The sequence below is a fragment of the Patagioenas fasciata genome, chromosome 11, assembly GCF_037038585.1.
Source record: "Patagioenas fasciata isolate bPatFas1 chromosome 11, bPatFas1.hap1, whole genome shotgun sequence".
Classification (NCBI taxonomy): Eukaryota; Metazoa; Chordata; class Aves; order Columbiformes; family Columbidae; genus Patagioenas; species Patagioenas fasciata.
This window is the reverse complement of record NC_092530.1, coordinates 26,614,339-26,633,021: the sequence shown is the minus strand read 5'-3', so window position 1 is coordinate 26,633,021 and position 18,683 is coordinate 26,614,339. Positions and strand designations below refer to the sequence as shown.

General features: G+C 62.0%; 2 protein-coding genes across 6 annotated transcripts; both read right to left on the bottom strand.

Annotated features, from left to right (window-relative positions):
* Nucleotides 1-333: 333 nt before the first annotated feature.
* Nucleotides 334-5,456, bottom strand: P2RY4 (pyrimidinergic receptor P2Y4). 5 transcript variants are annotated; one of them, XM_071813616.1, is made up of 3 exons: nucleotides 5,284-5,393; nucleotides 2,923-3,267; nucleotides 334-1,980 (listed from the first exon to the last, which is right to left on the bottom strand). In XM_071813616.1, the coding sequence occupies exons 2-3, from the start codon at nucleotides 2,958-2,960 to the stop codon at nucleotides 852-854; spliced, it is 1,167 nt and encodes a 388-aa protein (XP_071669717.1). In that variant the 5' UTR covers nucleotides 2,961-3,267; nucleotides 5,284-5,393; the 3' UTR covers nucleotides 334-851. The 5 variants fall into 5 exon arrangements, with proteins under 5 accessions (XP_071669717.1, XP_065702741.1, XP_071669716.1 ...); XM_065846669.2 differs by lacking the exon at nucleotides 2,923-3,267 and having other exon boundaries at nucleotides 5,284-5,456; XM_071813615.1 differs by lacking the exon at nucleotides 5,284-5,393 and having other exon boundaries at nucleotides 2,923-4,652.
* Nucleotides 5,457-6,659: 1,203 nt separating this feature from the next.
* Nucleotides 6,660-17,756, bottom strand: LOC136106507 (phosphatidylinositol 3,4,5-trisphosphate 5-phosphatase 2-like). The gene is made up of 29 exons (XM_065846850.2): nucleotides 17,559-17,756; nucleotides 17,235-17,390; nucleotides 16,960-17,099; nucleotides 15,920-15,983; nucleotides 14,520-14,658; nucleotides 14,294-14,444; nucleotides 14,059-14,199; nucleotides 13,833-13,920; nucleotides 13,384-13,470; nucleotides 13,027-13,134; nucleotides 12,811-12,925; nucleotides 12,555-12,661; nucleotides 11,931-12,033; nucleotides 11,388-11,584; nucleotides 10,996-11,113; nucleotides 10,808-10,904; nucleotides 10,498-10,636; nucleotides 10,305-10,404; nucleotides 9,967-10,055; nucleotides 9,700-9,781; nucleotides 9,533-9,622; nucleotides 9,312-9,428; nucleotides 9,124-9,212; nucleotides 8,805-8,892; nucleotides 8,574-8,729; nucleotides 8,358-8,448; nucleotides 7,764-8,283; nucleotides 7,375-7,493; nucleotides 6,660-7,140 (listed from the first exon to the last, which is right to left on the bottom strand). Exons 3-29 carry the CDS (start codon nucleotides 17,094-17,096, stop codon nucleotides 7,008-7,010), a joined length of 3,465 nt encoding a protein of 1,154 aa, XP_065702922.1. The 5' UTR covers nucleotides 17,097-17,099; nucleotides 17,235-17,390; nucleotides 17,559-17,756; the 3' UTR covers nucleotides 6,660-7,007.
* Nucleotides 17,757-18,683: the final 927 nt, after the last annotated feature.

Genomic DNA, 18,683 nt, shown 5'->3' with positions numbered 1-18,683 from the left:
GACACCTCAATGATGAGGGCTGTGCTGGGAGGACTGGTGGTGGGGACAGTCCTGTCCCGTTGCCAGCACTGATGGCAATCTCTGGTCTGTTCCTCGCTGCACAGGAACTCGCTCAAACAAAAGGGCTGGGTAAATATTTGGAAAGCAAACACCCAGAAAGGCAGATTCCCCAGGACTCTTCCGTCACTGCAAGTGTCACTGTACTGGTCCCTTGCTCTGAACCTGCCCCAGCACCAGTGGCTTTTCTCTGCTCTCAAATGCGTTTTGGGGTCTATGTGGGTGTCTCATCGCTCTTTCTTCTGCTATGGGAAGAAACAGGTCTGGGCACAGAGAAAGGGGAAGGGGCTTTATTAGGGAGTGACGGGCAGCGAGTGCCCCATGCCATGTCGCTCCTCCCCTCTCCCAAGGCCAGCAGTGTGACAGGGACATCCCCGTGAGCCTTCCCCAGGCTTGGTCTGGTCCTGCACATCATGGTTAAGCAGATGGGAAGGGCTGTGCATGCCAGAGAGGAACCAGTGTCCCTTCTCTTAGTGACTCCCCGTGTCCCCAGAAGCGTCCTGGGATGGGACACCAGCCTGTGTTCCCAAAACAGCTTTCTCAGCATCCTCCCTGTTCCCACAAGGTACCTGTGGTTGTCCTGCCCTGGTGGCACCCGCACCCTTCTCCCACGACATCCCAGGGCTGGGACAAATCTCATGGCCACTGGCCCTGTGGTCTCTGCCCCCACGGAGTCTGGGCAGGGGCACGTCAGCTTTGGGGACCTGGGTGTGCCAGGGTACCCACACAGAACCGGAGGGGCTGTGACCCATGAAGCCCAGGGGCAAGGTTACTGTGACCCCCCCATTGGCCCCTCAGCGCCCATCTCTGCTCCGTGCTGTCCCCATCCCTCTGGCATCACTGGCAGCATGGCTGCCACCCACAACGTTGTCTGTGGAGGAGGACACCAGGGCCAGGCTGTACGCGGGCACATGCTGGAGGCGCTGGGCTGGCCCCCGGCGCAGCCGCCCCCGGTACTTGTCCCCAGCCATGAAGTACAAGATGGGGTCGAGGCAGCTGTTGATGCTGGCCAGGGGCCGAGTGATCTTGTAGGTGAAGTTGATGATGTTGAGGGTCTGGCAGTCGGCTTGGAAGTAGCGGGAGGTGTAGTACAGGGTCCGGGTGATGTGGAAGGGCATGAAGCAGATGGCAAAGACTGTGAGCACGATGACGATCATCTTGATGGAGCGCTTCTTGTAGGAGGGCATGCGGGGGCTGGGGGTGGAGAAGCTGGACTTGCAGAGTCTCTTGGCCATCAGGCAGTAGCACAGGACGATCACCAGGAAGGGGACACCGAAGAGGAGGGCCATGACGGAGGAGCTGTAGTGCACGTAATGGTCGAACTCCTCGGGCTTGGTGGTGTCGTGGCACACGGTGCTGTTGCCCTTGGAGCTGGTGGTGACAAAGACGAGGTTGGGGATGAGGCAGATGGTGACGACGAGCCAGGCACCCACGCAAATGATGCGGGCGTGCTTGGTCTTCACCCACTTCAGAGAGCGGATGGGGTGGCAGATGCCCACGTAGCGGTGGATGCTGATACACGTGAGGAAGAGGATGCTGCTGTAGAGGTTGGCATAGAAGAGGAAGCGCACGACCTTGCAGAGCCATTTCCCAAAGGGCCAGTTGTTGCGGTCGGCATAATAGTAGACCAGGGTGGGGAGGGAGAGGACGTAGAGCGTGTCGGAGACAGCCAGGTTGAACATGTAGGTGGTGGTGGCGTTCCAGGGCCTCATTTTGGAGATGAACATCCACAGGGCCCAGGAGTTGAGGGGCAGCCCCACCACGAAGACGATGCCGTAGGAGACGGGCAGCAGGATGTACTTGAACTCCTCGTTGAAGACGCAGTTTGCCTCGGGCACCACCGTGATGTTTCCCTCTGGTGTCGGCGTCCACAGGGTGACTGGGAAGGTCCTCACCGAAGTGGCCATGTTCTCTGAGCCAGATCTAGGGGAGCGGTTAATAAAAGCGCATTAGTTGCTGATCCTGACCATTGTCAGGCACAAAGCGTGGAAAGGAGCCAAAGATGCCAGATTTCCCCCCTCCCTCCAGGAGCTCCGGCCACTTTGATGGTTCCTCTGTTTCTTCTCAGTTCGCGGGGGAGCCGAGGGAGGCTTGACAAACCCCCCCTTCGCAGCCCCCGCAGTGACACCCATCCATCATCCCTTGGAGCCGCTCGCAGTGACACCAGCGCCGCAGGGAGCCGGGAAGCGTGCCGGGGACAGACGGACCGAGCCGGCCCCGCCGGCCAGCAGCCCCACGGCGCGGCGAACAATGAGACCCTTATGAGGAACAGGAGCCCCCAGCTGGTGCCAGCTCAGCCTAATTGGCACCATCCTGACAATTCTGCTGGTCCCAGAGGGGCTCCTTGACAGAAGAAAGGCAGGAGGAGAAGAAAGGCTTGTCTGGGGGAATATTATGGCCGGGAGAAATCCTCAGGGGGTTGTAAAAGGAGCCTTTGGGAGAGAGCGTCCCTGAGCGGCGAGGGGCCTCCAGCTGCCGGTATTCTCTGTAGGAGAGGGATGAGCTAAGCCCTGCGGAGAGGAGCTGCGCCGGAGCCAAGTCCCAGCCCAGGACAGTGCAAGGCAGGATGGGTCCCCTCACACAGTGTCAGGACAAAGGATCCGTGTCCTCCTGGCAAATCAGTCCCCAGGGCTGGGGCGCAGGGATGAGCTGTTAAAGGGCTGCGTTCAACCCTCAGGATGCTGACAGTTCAGAGCCAAGGGGAAGAGGGACCCTCTGCCACCATCAGGGTGTCCAGCAAAGCACAGTGGAGCTGCCCAGCCCTGGACCCTTCACACTCACCACCATTCCTGGCAAAGCGAGTTTGGAGCTTTTGGTGGTGAGGATGGATGCTCAGATGAGTAACCTGGGGGTAGGAGCACCCACCGTGCTGTAGGCAGAGACACGGGTGTAGCCCAGCCCATATCTGATGGAGGGAGCGCTGGTCTGTCTCCAGTTTCTGTTGGTCCGGAGCTCACCCAGGAGGTGATGTCACCAGGAGAACTCGGGGTTTGGGGAGATGATGCTGGTGTTGGTGGTACAGGGCAGAAGGCTGCGTCCTCTCAGGGTCCTCCATCCCTTGGCTCCCTCATTATCCCCCTCGCTTTCACCCCAGAGACGTGCATCCTGGTGGCATCTCGTGACAAGCTCCCTCGGCAGGAACATCCCTCAGGGCGTATCCATGGGGTCAGCCGAGCTGCATCCATCCCTGCGGAGCCTCGAGAGACATCCCTGGGTTTACAGAGATGATCATAAATGACGCAGCAGGCAGATGGGCAGGCAGGACCGGTCCCTCGGTGTCACACACGCCCGCACGCTCCCTGTTTGAATTGTGGGCTGAGCCGCAGCTTCGGGCTCACATCAAACTCCAGCAAGTTCCTCCCTGCTGCAGCGGGCGCGGGCGGCTGCCTGGCTTTATTGCCAGGAGGAGTTCAGAGAGCAACAGGCAGGTCCTGATCAAACATTAACAGTGGGAAGAATTTGCTCTGTTTTCCCAGAATCGGGGGGAAAAACCAGCCGGTACGGAACCCTGAGCCTCAGGGTGCTGGTGCCAGCAGCGGTGCTGTGCTGGTTGTGCTGGTCCCAGCCCAGCGGCTGCTTGTCCCCAAGCCAAGACGCTGCTGAGGACACGAGGCACCAGGAGATTTGTTTTCCTCTTCTAACCTCCAAGTGCAAGTGAGCATGAAGGCTTGAGCCCAACCAGACTGGAGGTGCCGCAGGGTTCAGCGACCAAAGCCAATGCCCACGGCACAGGCCAACAAACAACTAAGATATGAAGAAGCCAATACATAAATAATAATCTGGTGTAAGATACGCATAAAGAAAAAAGAGCCTGAGCAGCTGCGTGGTGCTGGGCAACTTGGAGGAGAGCGCAGGTACCCAGGGTCTGCCAGCGGATAAAGCTCGAGCAGGGTCATCGCTCAGCAGTGAGATTTAATCATTCCTAAGCAAGCTTCCTTCGAGGATAACCACCCAAAATTAAAAAAGCAAAAGAAGACGACATTTGGCAAGCTTTATCTCAGCAGGTTTCCTGCTTCCTCATCTTAATCACAGTCAGAATCAGTGTTTTAAAGCACTGTTCACATCAGTCCACCCCGAGGACACGTCACCACCAAGCTCATTCCTGCTTCTCGCTGACGTCCCCATGGAGGCTCCACCTGGCCATGGGCTTTCCAAGGAGGGACCGACTGTAGCCCTGGTGGGGTCTGAGCTGAGCGCTTGGGCTCCTTACAGGACACGGAGCTGGGGGGGTGATGCTTGCTCCTGCCCTGTCTGTTTTGGGAATGTGTGAGGGCTGCGATGCTGGGGAATCCTTTGCCCATGGCCATCCCCCTGCCCTGGGAATATACAGGAGTGTTGGAAAAGCATCGATGACAGGAATGAGCAGGGCAGCGAAGGCAAACTCTGCCCTGGAGCCAAAGTCCTGCCCGCTGGCAGGACGGGACGGGGGTCGGGGATCGTGGTGTAACGGGCAGGAGTTTCAGAGAGGGGGTGAGAGCGGATTTTGGAGGGGAGTGAGTGGTCACCAAGGGACGGAGCGCTGGGTGAGCCCAGGACTGGCTGCTGCTGGAGCAGAGGAAAAACAGGGCTTTTCTTCTTGCCTAAGCTCTGGGAAATTGCAAAACAAGGGAAAATTATGCAAAACATCCTGCAGAAGGACCCTTGTCCTTAATCGCCACGTGGTTTGTGCAGCCAAAGCCCCTGCACAAGGGGAGCGTGACCTAATTTCTTTTTCGATCCTTCCATTTGACTGCAAGAGCAGCCAAAGCACGAGCTGCCCAGGCACCGGTGCCTCCTCCCCGGGGACACCCTTGCTCCCCCCCTCATACCCTGCTCCGAGGTGACCCCCTTTCTCAGCGGGGTGGGAAGTGAAGGGTTGGGGGGCTGTCCCTGTGCCCCCAGCTCCCTGGGGAAGGGCAGGACCCTGACAGTGCAGCACCCAAGGGGCAGCTTCGCCGTGCGAGGAGGCAGTGATTTGTGGGGATGGAGACAAAGGCGAAGGCGAGGATGTGACTGCAGCAGGAAGGATGAAGGCTCTCGGTGATGGAGACAGTGGTGCGTTGGGGAGGAGGATGCACGGAGCGATTTAGGAATGAGGAGAACAAGCTGACCCCCACACCCACCCAGCCCTGGGAATCCCATCTCCATCCCTTGGGGGACCAAAGCTGCTCCCCATAGGGCCCCCCCAAATCCTGGCTGGGTTTGCATGGCCATGGCAGGACCATCTCCCCCCTGGCATGGGCTCACCTGTGGTCCTGGGCTGGGGGGCTCTCAGGAGTGGGCCCCCCCTGGGGTGCACCTGTCCTGCGTGGGGCCGGGGGCCATGCTGGGGGCTGGGGGGACTGTCCTTGGCCGTCCTGTAATGCCAGTGCCCGCGCCGTGCTCCCGCCGCCGGGAGCAAAGTGCCCCGGAGAGGCAGGGCTGGAGGCGGGCGGAGGCGTGGGCAGGAGCCCGCGGTGCCCCGAGCCAGCGTCCCTGCCCGCGTCCCTGCCCGCGTCCCTGCCAGCCGCACACCCGTCCTCTCCATCGCCCTCGCAGGCTTCAGGCCCGCTACAGCCCCCCAGACATGAGGAGCTGGCACCTCACCCATGGGGTCACATCCCTTTGTCTACAGAGGCCAAGGATCCTTGGCCATGGGGACTGTGACCCCTCATTTGTGGGGACCACAGCCCCTGTTTATGGGGACCATGGTCCCTCAACCACAGGGGCCACAGCCCCTGCCCAGGGAGCTCACAGCCCCTCACCCCCCCGAGCATCCTCCCTGCCCTGCTGGGGACACAGGGCTCCAGTGGTGTTCCCACCTTGGGGTGCTGCCCCGCTGGCACCCCCGTCTTGCGGGTAATCCTGGGGACAAAGGTGGCCACTGCCACCTTGAGGCCAGCCTGGGCATAGTGTCCCCACAACCTGGGTCACCTCGGTGTGGCAGCACTCAGGGCGATGCTCGCCAGGGTGTCCCCGTGGTTCGCGGGGACTGTGTGTCCCCCGCGCCTCGTCCACGAGATTTGACTCCTCAGGTGGGTGAAGGATGGGTGCTGTACAAACACGCCAGCGTTGCGACAAACAGGGCAAATGGGTGCACCCCAAGATGTGAGGCACCGTGGCCAAGAGCTTGAGGGGATCAGAGACAGGAGGTGGGAGGTGGGAGCAGCCCGGGGATGCTCAGCCACAGAGGAGCAGCGCGGGGGACCCCGGGTGCGCAGGGCTGAGTGGGCAGAGCCCACGTGTTTGGGGGAACCCATGGCACTGCCAGCACCTGCCGAAAGCAGAGCCAGCCCAGCACCATGTGGGAGCCACAGGGGACACCAGGCAAGGGCAGCCAGGAGGGTCAGAGGTTGCAGGGTCCCCAGATGAATGAGGGGAAGGTGGGGGTGATGTTCCTGCAGCAGCTGAGGCACTAGGAGCTGGCGCTGCCCCTACCTGGCTCACCTGGTGTGACTTGGGCACCCTCCCTCCTCACCCCTGCGCAGAACCAGACCTTGCACACACGCACCCTGGTGTCCCTGAGGATTTATTCTGGATGGGCACAGCAAGGGGATTTCGTAAGGCAGCAGCACCGCCGCCTCAGGAGCAGCTGCTGTAGGAGAAAGTCCTGTGGGAACGGTGTTCAGCCAGGGCTGAGCCTGGTGAGGAGGGAGCCGCCACCGAGGCCAAAGGCACAAGGGTGTGCAGGGCTGGGCTGGCCATAGGTGCCGCTGTGCCCTTGCAGGCTGAGCCTCGAGGTCCAAAGCACCCAGCAATCCCCACTTCCCAACTGGCCTCAACATCTGTGTCCCCCGTCCCTCCTTGCTGGTGAGGTTTAGTGTGGTCCCTCCATCACTTTGGGAGGGAGGACGGAGACAGAGAGACCCAGGGAGTGTCTGTCCTGATGGCTGTAAGAGCATCCTGAGACTTTCCAACCAAGACACACCAATTGCCTACTGGTGAGGCCAGACACGTTGGGAGCAGAGTGCAGGCAGGTGCTGGGGTCCGGGTTAGGTGCTGGGTCTCAGGTCAGGTCTCGGTGGCACGCTCACCACTGTGCCCTCGTTGAGGCTGCTGGGGACGAGCTGGGGGTGGGTCGGGCTGAGCATCGCTGTGTCCAGCACATCCTGCTCTGTGATGTCTCTGTGTGTGGAGCGAGGGGGAGCAAGTTCTGGGGGAACCACCGAGAGCGAGCGGGGAGCCCGTGCAGCCTTGGGGCACCCGTGGAGATGTGAGGACTTGATGTCCTCCTGCCCTGCTGCATCCCCACCCCACTTCTACTCGCCGGTGGGGTGCAGGGCTCTGCCAGGGACCCCAGGGCCGTGGGAGCTGGCCCATGTGGTGCCCTGTTTATCGAGTTCCAGAGCCTGTGGGTACCTGAACGTCTCCAGGTGGTCCCAGCCGCGTTTTTGCAGCCCTTCCATGTCCTGCCGTGAGCCAAGGTGGCCCAGGCACCTGCCGACGCCGCGGGACCACTCACCCCTGTCACAGGGCCACTGGAGTAAGAAGAGTAAGGACACACATGACAGCAATGTCACAGTAGGACCATGATGTCCCCACCTTCACATCCTCACCCCACACGAGTGGGGCACATTGCTGCTCCTCTGCCTTCCACCTGATGGTGGCTCCATCAGGCAGAGCACTGCCAGGGGTATGCGACCTGGCATCTACTGGTGGCCCCATGGCCAAAAGCAGGTTCCCTCCCCTCCCTGAGGTCCCCAAGCCCCTCTCTGAGCCCCAGAGCCCCATGGGGACCACAGTGGTACCTCTCTGGGGTGGCCATGCTGGTGAGCACCCCGTGTGCACCTCAGCACCTCCTGGCACGGCCGTGGCGGTGGCTCTAGGGCGCTGTGGGTCTGGCGCAGGAGGCTCTTCTGGCTGTCCCCCCCGTGTTTGAGGGCCGCTCGGTCCAGCTGGCTCAGGCAGGTGGCCATGTGCAGTGCTGTTAGTGAGCAGTCACCCAGCGCCGCCGTGTCACTCGCCAGGATGGCCGATTTGGGTCTGTTCAGATGGCCCATGCCAGGGGGGCTGAGCGGGCACCCACGGGACGTGCCCCGCGGCACACAGCGGGGCCGGCCACCCCTCTGCTCTCCCTCTGAGGGCGAGGGGACCCGTGCCCCAAGGGGGCTCCAGTGCTGCTGGCCCCTGGCTGGGCTCTCTGACTGCTGGTTGTGGGCTGCACCGGCAGTGGGGGTCGGTGCCCAGGTGATGGGGACCCCCTCGAAGATGAAGTAAGCGGGGTTGGTGTAACCGGCAGCCGGCTCTGGGAGGCTCCGCGGTCGGCTCCTGCGAAGCAAAGGTGGAGGAGGTTCAGCGTCACCCCCTGGCTGGTTCAGGGGGGCTGAGCCTGGCTGGGGTACCTGAGGTGCTTTGGGGGGGGTGTGGGGCATCGTGGGGTGTCTGCCACCGGCTCAGCATCCTCCTCCTCCTCCTCCTCAAAGCTGATCCACTCTGCAATGGCACCAAAGTTTGGCCTCTCCTCACTGGGAACCGCATACCCCACACTGTGCCTGGGGGTGTCCCTGAGCCCCCCAGCCCAGGGCGATGGGAGGGGGCCAGGACACGGCTGCCGTTACCGTAGAGCCTCTCGCGGGTGCTGCGCCTGTCGGCGGGGACCCGCACCTTCACCCAGCCGCGGATGGAGCCCGTCTCCTCGCCGCGGTGGGACAGGAAGGTCTCGAATTGCTGGGCCAAGCTGCTGATCAGGGACCTCATGGCGATGCAGCACTCACCTGCAGGCACGGCATACACCGCTGTCAGCACCCTCCAAATGCAGCAGCACCCCAGAGCCGCTGTCCCCCACGCACCATAGGACTCGTAGCTCTCCACACCCTTGACGCTGAGAAGCAGGTGCTGGTCCCCCAGGTACTCCAGGTCTGGCAGGATGGGGTTCAGCTGTGTGTGGAAAGAGGGGGGCTGCTGCAGGGTGGGGTGGCCCAGGGGGTGACAGTGACAGCCCCCAACACCCCTTGGGGCTCAGGGTGCAGAGCCAGTGGGAGGGATGGGGATGAAGAGGGAGTAAGACACTCAAGGGGTGAGGAGGATGCTCGAAGGACGGGGACAAGGAGGAAGGACGATGCTCCAGCGCTGGGCGGGGGAGCGTCTGCTCCACACCCCAGCACATACCACGGGCAGGTGCTTTGCAGACCAGCCCAGCTTGAGGAATCCAGGGATGTCGCAGCTCTGGGACGTGTTCTCCCCGCTCCGCTGGACCTCTGCTAGTGGAGAACAGGGGTCAGAGCTCCAGCCGGGGCTGGCTCGCCCCCGCTGCACCCCCAGCACCCCCAAACCCTGGCGCCAGGGGGATACCTCACCCTCCAGGCAGTAGGAGTGGAACTCAATGTAGCACTTGCTGCGGCTGGTGGTTTTGACGATCACCTCGATGCTCTCCCACTCGATGCAGGCCAGGGGCTCGGGGCCAGAGCCAGGGGCTGCAGGCAGGTACCAGGGGGTCAGCGTGTGCTGGCCGAGCACCCGCAGTCAGGGCTCCCTCCAAACTGGGCATGGGGTATGACAGAGACCCCCAACCCCTTACCCTTCTTGGGCACAAACTGCGATGTGATTCCCACCTCGAAGGTGGCGAAAACGGGTGAGTGGTCGCTGGTCACGATGTCATCAGTGCAGCCTGGGTGGTGGGAGGGGGCAGCTGGGTGACAGCCCCTGAGCCCCAGGGTCCCCCCCCAACCCCAGGGTCTCACTCACCGTAGGAGTTACAGACGATGTGGGTCTCTGGGTGCGACTTCCACAGGATGCGGTCACACCACGAGGGGACATTGATCCTCACCTAAAAATGGGGAAAGCAGCTGGCTCCAGTGTCTCCTTGGGTCTGGCTCACCCTGCAAGCCCAGAGAAGCAACCCAGCACCCCAAAAAGCGAGCTCCCTCCCACCCAGCCTCCCTGGCACCATCCGAGCCTGTTGTCCCCGTCCCCCAGCGATGTCCTGCAGCTCGGGAGGCTCTGGGAACTCACCCCCGTGGGCTTGAACTTCTGCCACATGTAGGTGTCACGGGAACCCCGCTCGTACCGGTACGTGGGTGGGAAGGAGATGTCGCCCTCACCTGGGAACCAAGACATGGAGGTGGCACAGTGTACCTGCCTGTCCCCACAGCTGCAGCCAGCCAGGGAGAGTCATGGTGTCACTGTCCCCATCCAGGGCTCACACAAGGTCTCCCAGGCTTTGGGCACCCGTGCAGGGCTGCACCAGGACCGGGCAGCCCCCTGAGCTGGCGGTGGCACAGGGAGAGGACTGCGGGGACCCTGGTGCCAATAGCTTGGTGGGGGAGCAGTGTCCTTGTCCCCACACTCACGGAATCGCAGGAACACCTTGTTCTTCTCCCGCTCCAGGTTCAGCTGGTCGACAGCCAGGAGGGCGTCAAACTCCTTCTTGGTTACGTGGGCAAGGATGTCCTGTGCCAGGGGAGGACGGCATGGTGACCCCGGCTCCTCGCACCCCTGCGGTGCCACCAGCGTGTCACCGTCCCCAGCTCTGTGGGATCCCACCTGCACGTCCATGTCCAGGCGGTAATTGAGGTCCCCGAACCAGAAGAGGTGGGTAAAGCGCAGGGTGAGGTCAAAGGCGCTGAGCTGCTTGTCACCTAGGACCAGGGAGCGCAGGATGTCACTGTAGTTCTGGTTACGCCTGTGGGTGGGAGACAGCAGCACCGTGTGAACCTCCCCAGGGACACCTCATCCTCATGCTTCTCTGGCCAGGTGAGGACAGGGACAAGCCCACACCACCCCAGGCTCCTCCAGCCCCCGGGGACACACACCTGTACCCAGGCAGCCCCGTCTCCCCCAGCCCCTCCATCACCTGTGAGTCTTCTCACTGCCCGAGGCCAGGTGGCAGTTGACGAAGCCGAAGGAGGTCCCATTGAAAAGGAAGGAGACGCCCACAGCTCCCTTGTTCCCTGCAGGGATGTGCTGGGCACTGAGCTCTGGGGGGGTCCCTGGGTTGTCCCCTCACCCTGGGACACGCTCCCACCCCATCCTCAGCCCTACCCAGCGTGTTGGCAATGCCGGTTTTCATGCTGGAGGTGTGGACGTGGCTGATGCGCCGCTCATGCTCGGGTTTCACCAGCACCACCATTTTGATGCTCCAGAGACACTGCAGAGCCACCTGTGGTGGGGGAGGCAGGGGGGTGAGCCTGCCCACTCCCCCCTGTGTCACCCCACAGCTGAGAAGCAGCAATGTAAGGCAACCCACCCCTCAGAGGGGGTTCCTGGAGGGACAATCCCTGCATAAGGTCCGTGGGGCACAGGAGGTTCCCTGGGCTGAATGTGGGGTGGGAGAGGACCCTGGGTTTGGGGGTGAGAGCCCTGCGGTGGCAGCTTCTTGAGACTGCTGGGGGTGGCTTTAGCTTTAGGCAGAGCTGGGTGGGTCCCAGGGTTACCACGCGGTAGTCGATGGACATCAGGGTCTTGAGCGATGCGCGGAGGAACTCGACCCACTCGCGGTCGCCCAGGGAGTTCTCCTGGGTGCCGATGACGTAGATGTCGTGGGGGATGCAGGCGGTGGTCTCATCCTGCGTGCGCCCCAAGCCCCTCGAGGTCAGCCAGGAGGCAAGGGAGCGGGGTGGCGGGGTGCTGCCTGCGAGCAGGGGACAGCGGGTCACTGCGGGGGACAGCTCCTCGATCCCCTCTCCAACCCCATTGTGCCAGCCCTGTGGTCTCCTCGTGCACATCCCAGACTGGTGCTGGGATTTACTGCCATCATCCAGACCCTCCCAGTACCGCAGCTCCTCCGATCTCTCCCCAAGACACTGGGTAAGTAGATCACGATGGGACAGGCAAACCCAAAAGCAGCCAGGTTAGGGTCTTCTCTGGCCTCCTCCTCCTCCCACCAGCTTGGCTTCCCCACCTCCCAAAACCCACCCAGGTTCACCACAAGTCGTGCTGACCTCCCAGGACAATATGACCTTCTCCTGGCTCCTTACCCATGTTCCATGTCCCAACATACACCGAGATGAGGTCAGGCTCGTCCAGGTTGGAGTGCTGGATCTTCATCAGCTGCAGCAGCTGGCAGAAGGCTTCTCGCTTCTGTGAGACAATTCAGATGTATTGGGGAGTCAGGAGACACAGCGCCCCAGAAGGTGCAACTGGTGGGGTTAGGGGGATGTCATGCTAGGCATAGGAGATGGTTTGCAGGGGCGGTCTCAGTCCTGAGAACACCCTTTTGCTGTGTCCCTATGTAACTATCTGAAAGGAGGTTGTAGCATGGAGGGCATTGATCTCTTCTCCCAAGAAACAAGCAATAGGACAAGAGGAAATGATCTCAAGTTGCACCAGGGGAGGTTGAAGTTGGATCTGGGGAACAATTTCTTCCCCAAAGGGCTGTGGGGCATTGGAACAGGGTGCCCAGCGCAGTGCTGGAGTCATCGTCCCTGGAGGGGTTGAACAGACACAGAGATGAGGTTCTCAGGGACAAGGGGTAGTGCCACGGGTGGGTTATGGTTGGACTCCATGATCTTGAGGGTCTCATCCAACCAAAATGACTGTGTGGTCCTGTGGCAGATCTGCGTCCCCCGGAACTCCCAGTGAGCACAGCCAGTGCCACTTACCCGCGCACTGGGGAAGACAAAGTCTCTGCTGAGGCTCTTCTGTGGCTCCCGGTTGTACACCAGCCTCACCTTGCTCTGCACACTCTGGTACTTGATCAGCTGCAGGACTGAACGCCAGGTGTCAGGGGGACAATGGTGACAACCCCTGCCCACATGGGACTGCAGCCCATCACCCTGGCATCAGGCCTGTGCCAGGAAACCCCACAGCCCCGCAGCACCCCAGCAGTGGCTGGGGCGGGGGTCGGCAGCCCCTTACTTTTGTTCTGTGGGATGGTCTCCTCTGGGGACCCGCTGCCCTTCTTGGTGATGGTCACCGTGCCTGACTCCACGTCCACTGTCAGGGCTGCCCGCTGCGACTTGCCCATCTTCACCTGTGGACGGGGACATGGTTCATGGGTTGGGGACACGGTTCACGGGTTGTCCCACACCTTTCCTGCCCCAGCAGCAATGCCAGGGCCCCCCATGCCCTCACCTCAAAGCTCTGCACAGCCAGGGGTTTGGTGGCCGGAGCGGGGGCTGTCACCACACTGGGCAGTGCCAGGTTGTGCCTCGACACCGTCTCCTGCAGCGACTTCAGCACCTGCCAGGGAGATGGGCACCGGTCTGGTGGTACCGGGTTAACTGGGAGAACCCTGTGCTAGCCTGCCCTGCCCCAAGGGGCACCCCAGGGCTGTGCCACCCCCAGCAGCTTGGTTTCGGGGGGGTTATTGGGGTGAGGGGTTTGCTGGAGCAGACCGAGGTTCCCAAGCCTGGTGAGCAGTGGCTGTGTCCCCGCTCTGTGCCCAGCCAGGTGTCCCCAGTCCAGCATCACGGGGGCACAAGCAGGCACCTTCTTCTCCAGCGAAGAGAGGAGATGGTTGACTGTGGATATCTTGTTAAGGAGCAGCTCAAGGTCTGGATCACTGGTCAGGAGACCCTGAGGGGAGGAACAGATGTTTTTGGAGCAGCACAGCAGCACTAGACAGGTAGATTCCTCCTCATTAGTCTGGCTTGCACCCAAGAGTTGGGGGTCCCTGGAGTCTGGCAAGAGAAGCAGCTTCTCCCCACCACCAAATCCAGGAGTGGGTGCAGAAATTAATCTCTGCTTGTCCGCACATCCCCTCTGCCAGCTGCAGGGACACCAGCACGTGCAGCACCCCAGGACCACTGGCAGCACCACGGGGCATGCAGCACCTATGGGTGCCAATCCACACTGAACCCACCCTGACCCTCTCTCCCAAGGACCAGCTGCACCCAGGCATGGGTGACAGCACCCAGGGGTGGCTGGAGGGGACTCACCTGCTCGCTGGCCAGGCTGCGAGGGGACGCAGGGGGGTCGAACACCCTGGCCAGCGTCTCCAGACCTGCCAGTGTGAAGTCGATCTCGCTGCAGAGGAGAGAAGCAGGTGAGAGCCAGCGTGGGGTGTTCTGAGCCTCAAGGGGGAGGCTCAGCCACCACCAAGGGGACAGGCATGAGGAGGTGGCCCCAGGGGCTGTGTCCCCCCCGCATCCCTGGGCCACTTGCCTATGCAGTGCCCGGCAGGCGGTGACGAGCGCAGTGCTGAGGTGGCGGAGCTGCGGGTGGCCGTGGCGCAGAGCCTCCAGGTCCAGCTGCAGGTGGTGGCTCAGGTACTCGGCCATGAAGCCCATGAAGTCGCTGGCTGGGCTGCAAGGTGAGGTGGGCAGCACAGTGGCGAGGGAGCGGTGGCCATGCCCACCCCATCATCCCTGTCATGCTGGGGCAGGCTGGGGTGCGTTACCTGCTGTGGATCTGCTCCTGCAGCCTCTGGTGCAGCTGCTGCGAGATGTGGGTCCGGCCGGCGATGGGAATGCTGAGACACCCGCCTGTCCTGGCTCCCCCGGCCGGCACCGCGCTCACCGTGCGCCCCCCGCCTCGGCCGTCCTCCCCATCTGCGGGCAGGGGACAGCCAGCTCAGTGGGACCCCCTTCCCGCTCGCGGTCCCCACTGTCCCCTCCCTGGCTAACCCGAGTCGTCGTCAGCTGCCGGCCTCGTGCAGTGCACAGGGTGGAGCAGGGGTGTCACCAGCCCGTTGTTGGGATGCTGGTAGGCGACGATCAGGTCAGGGAGGGTGCGAAAGCACTTGGTTTGGATGCCCTGGATGGTCTGAGGAGGCAAAGGTGGGGGAAGCACTGTCAAGTTTGCAGATGACACCAGGTTGGGTGGGAGTGTTAACTTGAGGGAAAGCAGGAAGGTTCTACAGAGGGATCTGGATGGGCTGGATCATTGGTCTGAGGAAAGTTGTATGAGGTTTGAGGTGGAGTGCCAGGTCCTGCACTTGGGTCACAACAACCCCATGAATGCTAGAGGCTCAGTGGCTGGAAAGTGTCCAGTGGAAAAGGACCTGGGGGTGTTGGTAACAGTGGCTGAACATGAGCCACCGCGTGCCCAGGTGGCCAAGAGGCCACCAGCATCCTGGCTTGTATCAGGAATATTGTGGCCAGCAGGACCAGGGCAGTGACTCTCCCCCTGGACTGGGCACCTCAGATCCTGGGGTCAGTTTTGGGTCCCTCATGCCAAGGAAGCCCTTGAGGTGCTGGAGTGAGTTCAGAGAAGGGAATGGAGCTGAGGAAGGGGCTGGAGCACAAGTGTGATGGGAGCGGCTGAGGGACCTGGGGGGTTCAGCTGGAGAACAGGAGCTGAGGGGAGACCTTATCAGCTCAAGTTGCACCAGAGGAGGTTGAGGTTGGATTTGGGGAACAATTTCTTCCCCAAAGGGCTGTGAGGCATTGGACCAGGCTGCCCAGGGCAGCAGTGGCATCACCATCCCTGGAGGGTTGAACAGATGGAGATGAGATTCTCAGGGACATGGGGCAGTGCCAGGGGTGGGGTAACAGTTGGACTTGATGATCTTGAGGGTCTCATCCAACCAAAGTGATTCTGTGACTCTTGGGATTCTCTTTTTAGGGGCCAGAAGGGGCGGATACAGAGAGACAGGTACCAGGAGAAACCATGAAGTGACACCAAAGAGGGGAAGTGAAGCCAAGCCGGCATCCAGGACAGACGTCACAGGGACAGACATTGCAGGTATCAAGGCCATGTGGCCAGGCTGGGTCAGCGAACATAGCAGGAAGGGGACAAGCATTTGGCAGTGCCAATCCGAGTAGTGGGGAGGCACTGTCCCCAGCCACCCCGTGCCACAGGGGTGGTAGCGAAGCACCCGCATCCTGCCGTGCTGGCAGCTCGTGCAAAGAGCAAACCGCACCGCTTGCAGTGCCGGGGAGGGCAGACGGTGCAGGGGACGGCGGGGGGAGGTGAACACCCCAGTCCCTTCGCACCTGCATCCTGCCCACGTCCCAGCTCGCAGGCAGCAGCACTACCAGGGCAGGGAGTGCACCCCGGCAGCGCCCGGCCCCTGAGCACCCACCTGGACAGAGAGCAGCCCCTTGTCATTGGGGAGGATGCGGTAGGTGTGGACGTGCCGCTGGAACCTGGGAGAGAGCAGACGAGGGTCCCCCACGGCTCCCCGACCCGACACCGTGGGCACGTGGCAGCACTGGGGGATGCATGGCACCCAAACACCCCAACCCCTCTGCTGAGAGAGGAACCGAGCTCTCAGTTCTGGAAATCAATCATCACCCTCAGCTCTGCATCTGCACCCATTTGCAGGGGAGGATGTAGAGCGTCCCCCTGGCTCCAAACAGCGGGCAGGGCCACAGCAAGGCCAGGGCTCACCGGAGCCATGTGTTTGCAATTTGTCCCCACACGCCATGCCAGCCGAAGGAAGGGGGGTGGCATCCTTCCAAAGCCACCAAGATGCCGCCCCCCGTGCTCCCTGCTGCAGGAAGGGGTGCAGACAGCAGGAAGGGGCACGGGTAGCAAGGAAAGGGGTGCAGGCAGCAAGAAAAGAGGTGCGGACAGCAAAGAAGGGGTGCGGGCAGCAAGGAAGGGTACAGGCAGCAAAGAAGGGGTGCGGGCAGCCCCAGCAGCAGTGCTCTTGGGGGCTGTAAATTGATGTTGAGAGCCCCCGTGGGTGGCGGGGCATGTGACCCCCCACGTCCCGGCAGCGGAGATGTTAAGAGCGGGCGTCAGGGTCCGGATGTGGCCGTGCTGAGGGTTGGAGCAGAGGGAGGAGATGTTTGTTTTTGCAGAAGGAGGGCGTTGCGAATCAGTCTCTCCCACACATGGGGCCAGGCCAGCGGGCAGATCCAAAGGGCTTGTGGTGCCCTGGATTGTGCTGGCAGAGCTGCTGGACCTGGCTTCTGCCTCCTCCCAAAGACACAGGGTTCTCCCTTGGCCTGACTTGGGAGATAACCTTGAAAACCCCCACACCAAAGAAAAAACCCCATGCACCCCACCAGCATCCCTGCAGAAGGCTTTTCCATGAGGTTTTGGAACCCAGGGTGGGGAGAGGGACAGAGGGACAAAGGAGAGGAGCAGCGAGCAGAAGCCAGGCAGGTGACTCACAGAAGGCAGAGGGCATATGCTCCCAGCACCGACTCGCTGTCCCGCACCAAGAAGCAGCCATCCCGCCCGGCCTTGGCCAGCAGCTCCTCCGCTGCCACCCGGCTGATGTCCCGGTGGTACCAGCTCGCTGCCGCCATCCTCTGAAACCGTGAGACTCTGGCTGCGCTCTGTCCCCGTCCCAGCCCCACATCAGGGCTCAGTGGGGGACACCGGCCATGGGCTGGTCCGCAGGGTGGGCTGGGGAAGGTGGTATGGGGAGACCAGACCCTCGGTACCCGAGCGAGCTGGCAGCTGGAGGTCCCAGTGGGTGACAAGCAGCTACCAAGGTGATGTTCGTGGGGATTAGGTGCCCCACGGCCAGGAGCAGGATCCGGGGGGGAAGCTAGGAGAAGCTGTGGGTCCAGACACTCCTCATTGTGGGGGGCTCCAGCCTGTGGGGTGCATGGGGGTAGAGAAGGGTAGATCAGCAAAGGGACCTTTCCTGTGGGGGAGTCACCCCAGCCGTGGGGCCACCATCCCATCCCGGTGCACGGCAAGGACTGGCCATGCTGGCATCCTGGGGACACACGGGGTGTCCAGACCTCTCCCCACGCACTCACCGTCCCTTGCAGACATAATTTGGGGCTCCTGCGGCTCTTCGGGCTGCTGGGGGCGGAGAGCTGAGGTTTCAGCCCTGCCTGCACCCGCTGCCCGTGGGGGCGGCAGCTGGGGGTCGGGCAGCATCCACCGCTCTGCCCGGAGCCACCGGCCGGGCTCACCCGCTGGCTCTTCCTCCCGCCCCGCTCTTCCTCCTTCCCCGCGGCCCCGCCGCCCGGACCAACCTCCTCGCTGCTCCTCCTCCTCCTCCAGCGCCGCTGCCGTGCGAGGCTCAGCACGGCGGGGTGCGGGGGCAGCGCCCCTGGAGCGGGAGCTCTGCCTCCACCCGCGGCTCCTCTGCCCGGGGGCGATGGAGCGCGGAGAGCCCCGTCCCGCGGGCAGGACCCCGGGAGAGGAGCTCAGCAACGAGCCCCTGGAATATGTCGGAGGTGGTGGGCAGCTCGCCGCAATTGAGCTGCCCGCTCCCGAGGAGCTTGCTGCCCGCACCGGGGAGCTTGCTGTCCGCACCGGGGCTTCGCGGTTTGATGTGCACAGAGAAAGATGCTGTAGAGTGAGTCGGCAACTGTCATCACATCCGTGTCACCCTATCGGTGGGTGTCCAGTTCAGGGGCTTCCGGGAAGGGGTCAGGGAAGGAAAGAAGCTTTTGGATATTAGGAAAAACATCCTAATGTCCTTTTGGATATTAGGAAAAAGTTCTTCACAGAAAGGGTTGTGAAGCATTGGAACAGGCTGCCCACGGCAGTCGGGGAGTCACCATCCCTGGAGGGGTTTAAAAGGCGTGTAGCTGAGGTTCTTAGGAACATACTTTAGCGTTAGAGTTAGGTTATGATTGGACTTGATGATCCTGAGGGTCTTTTCCAACTGCAACAATTCTATGATTCTGTTTTCCCGCTGCAGACAGCACCGGGGCTCCAGCAGCTCCTGGATGCAGCCCCAGCGGTTTCGCTCCTCGTGGCCGCAGCGAGCAGACTGCACGTGCCGGAAGGCAAGGGGCTGGCTCAAGCTGTGCCAGGGTGATTAGCACCGATTAATTACAGATGAGCAGCTGCCACCGTCTGCTGCTGGGCTGCTCAGGAGTGCCAGGGCTGCTCTGGGGACAGACAGGACAGTGGGTTCTTGCCAGGGG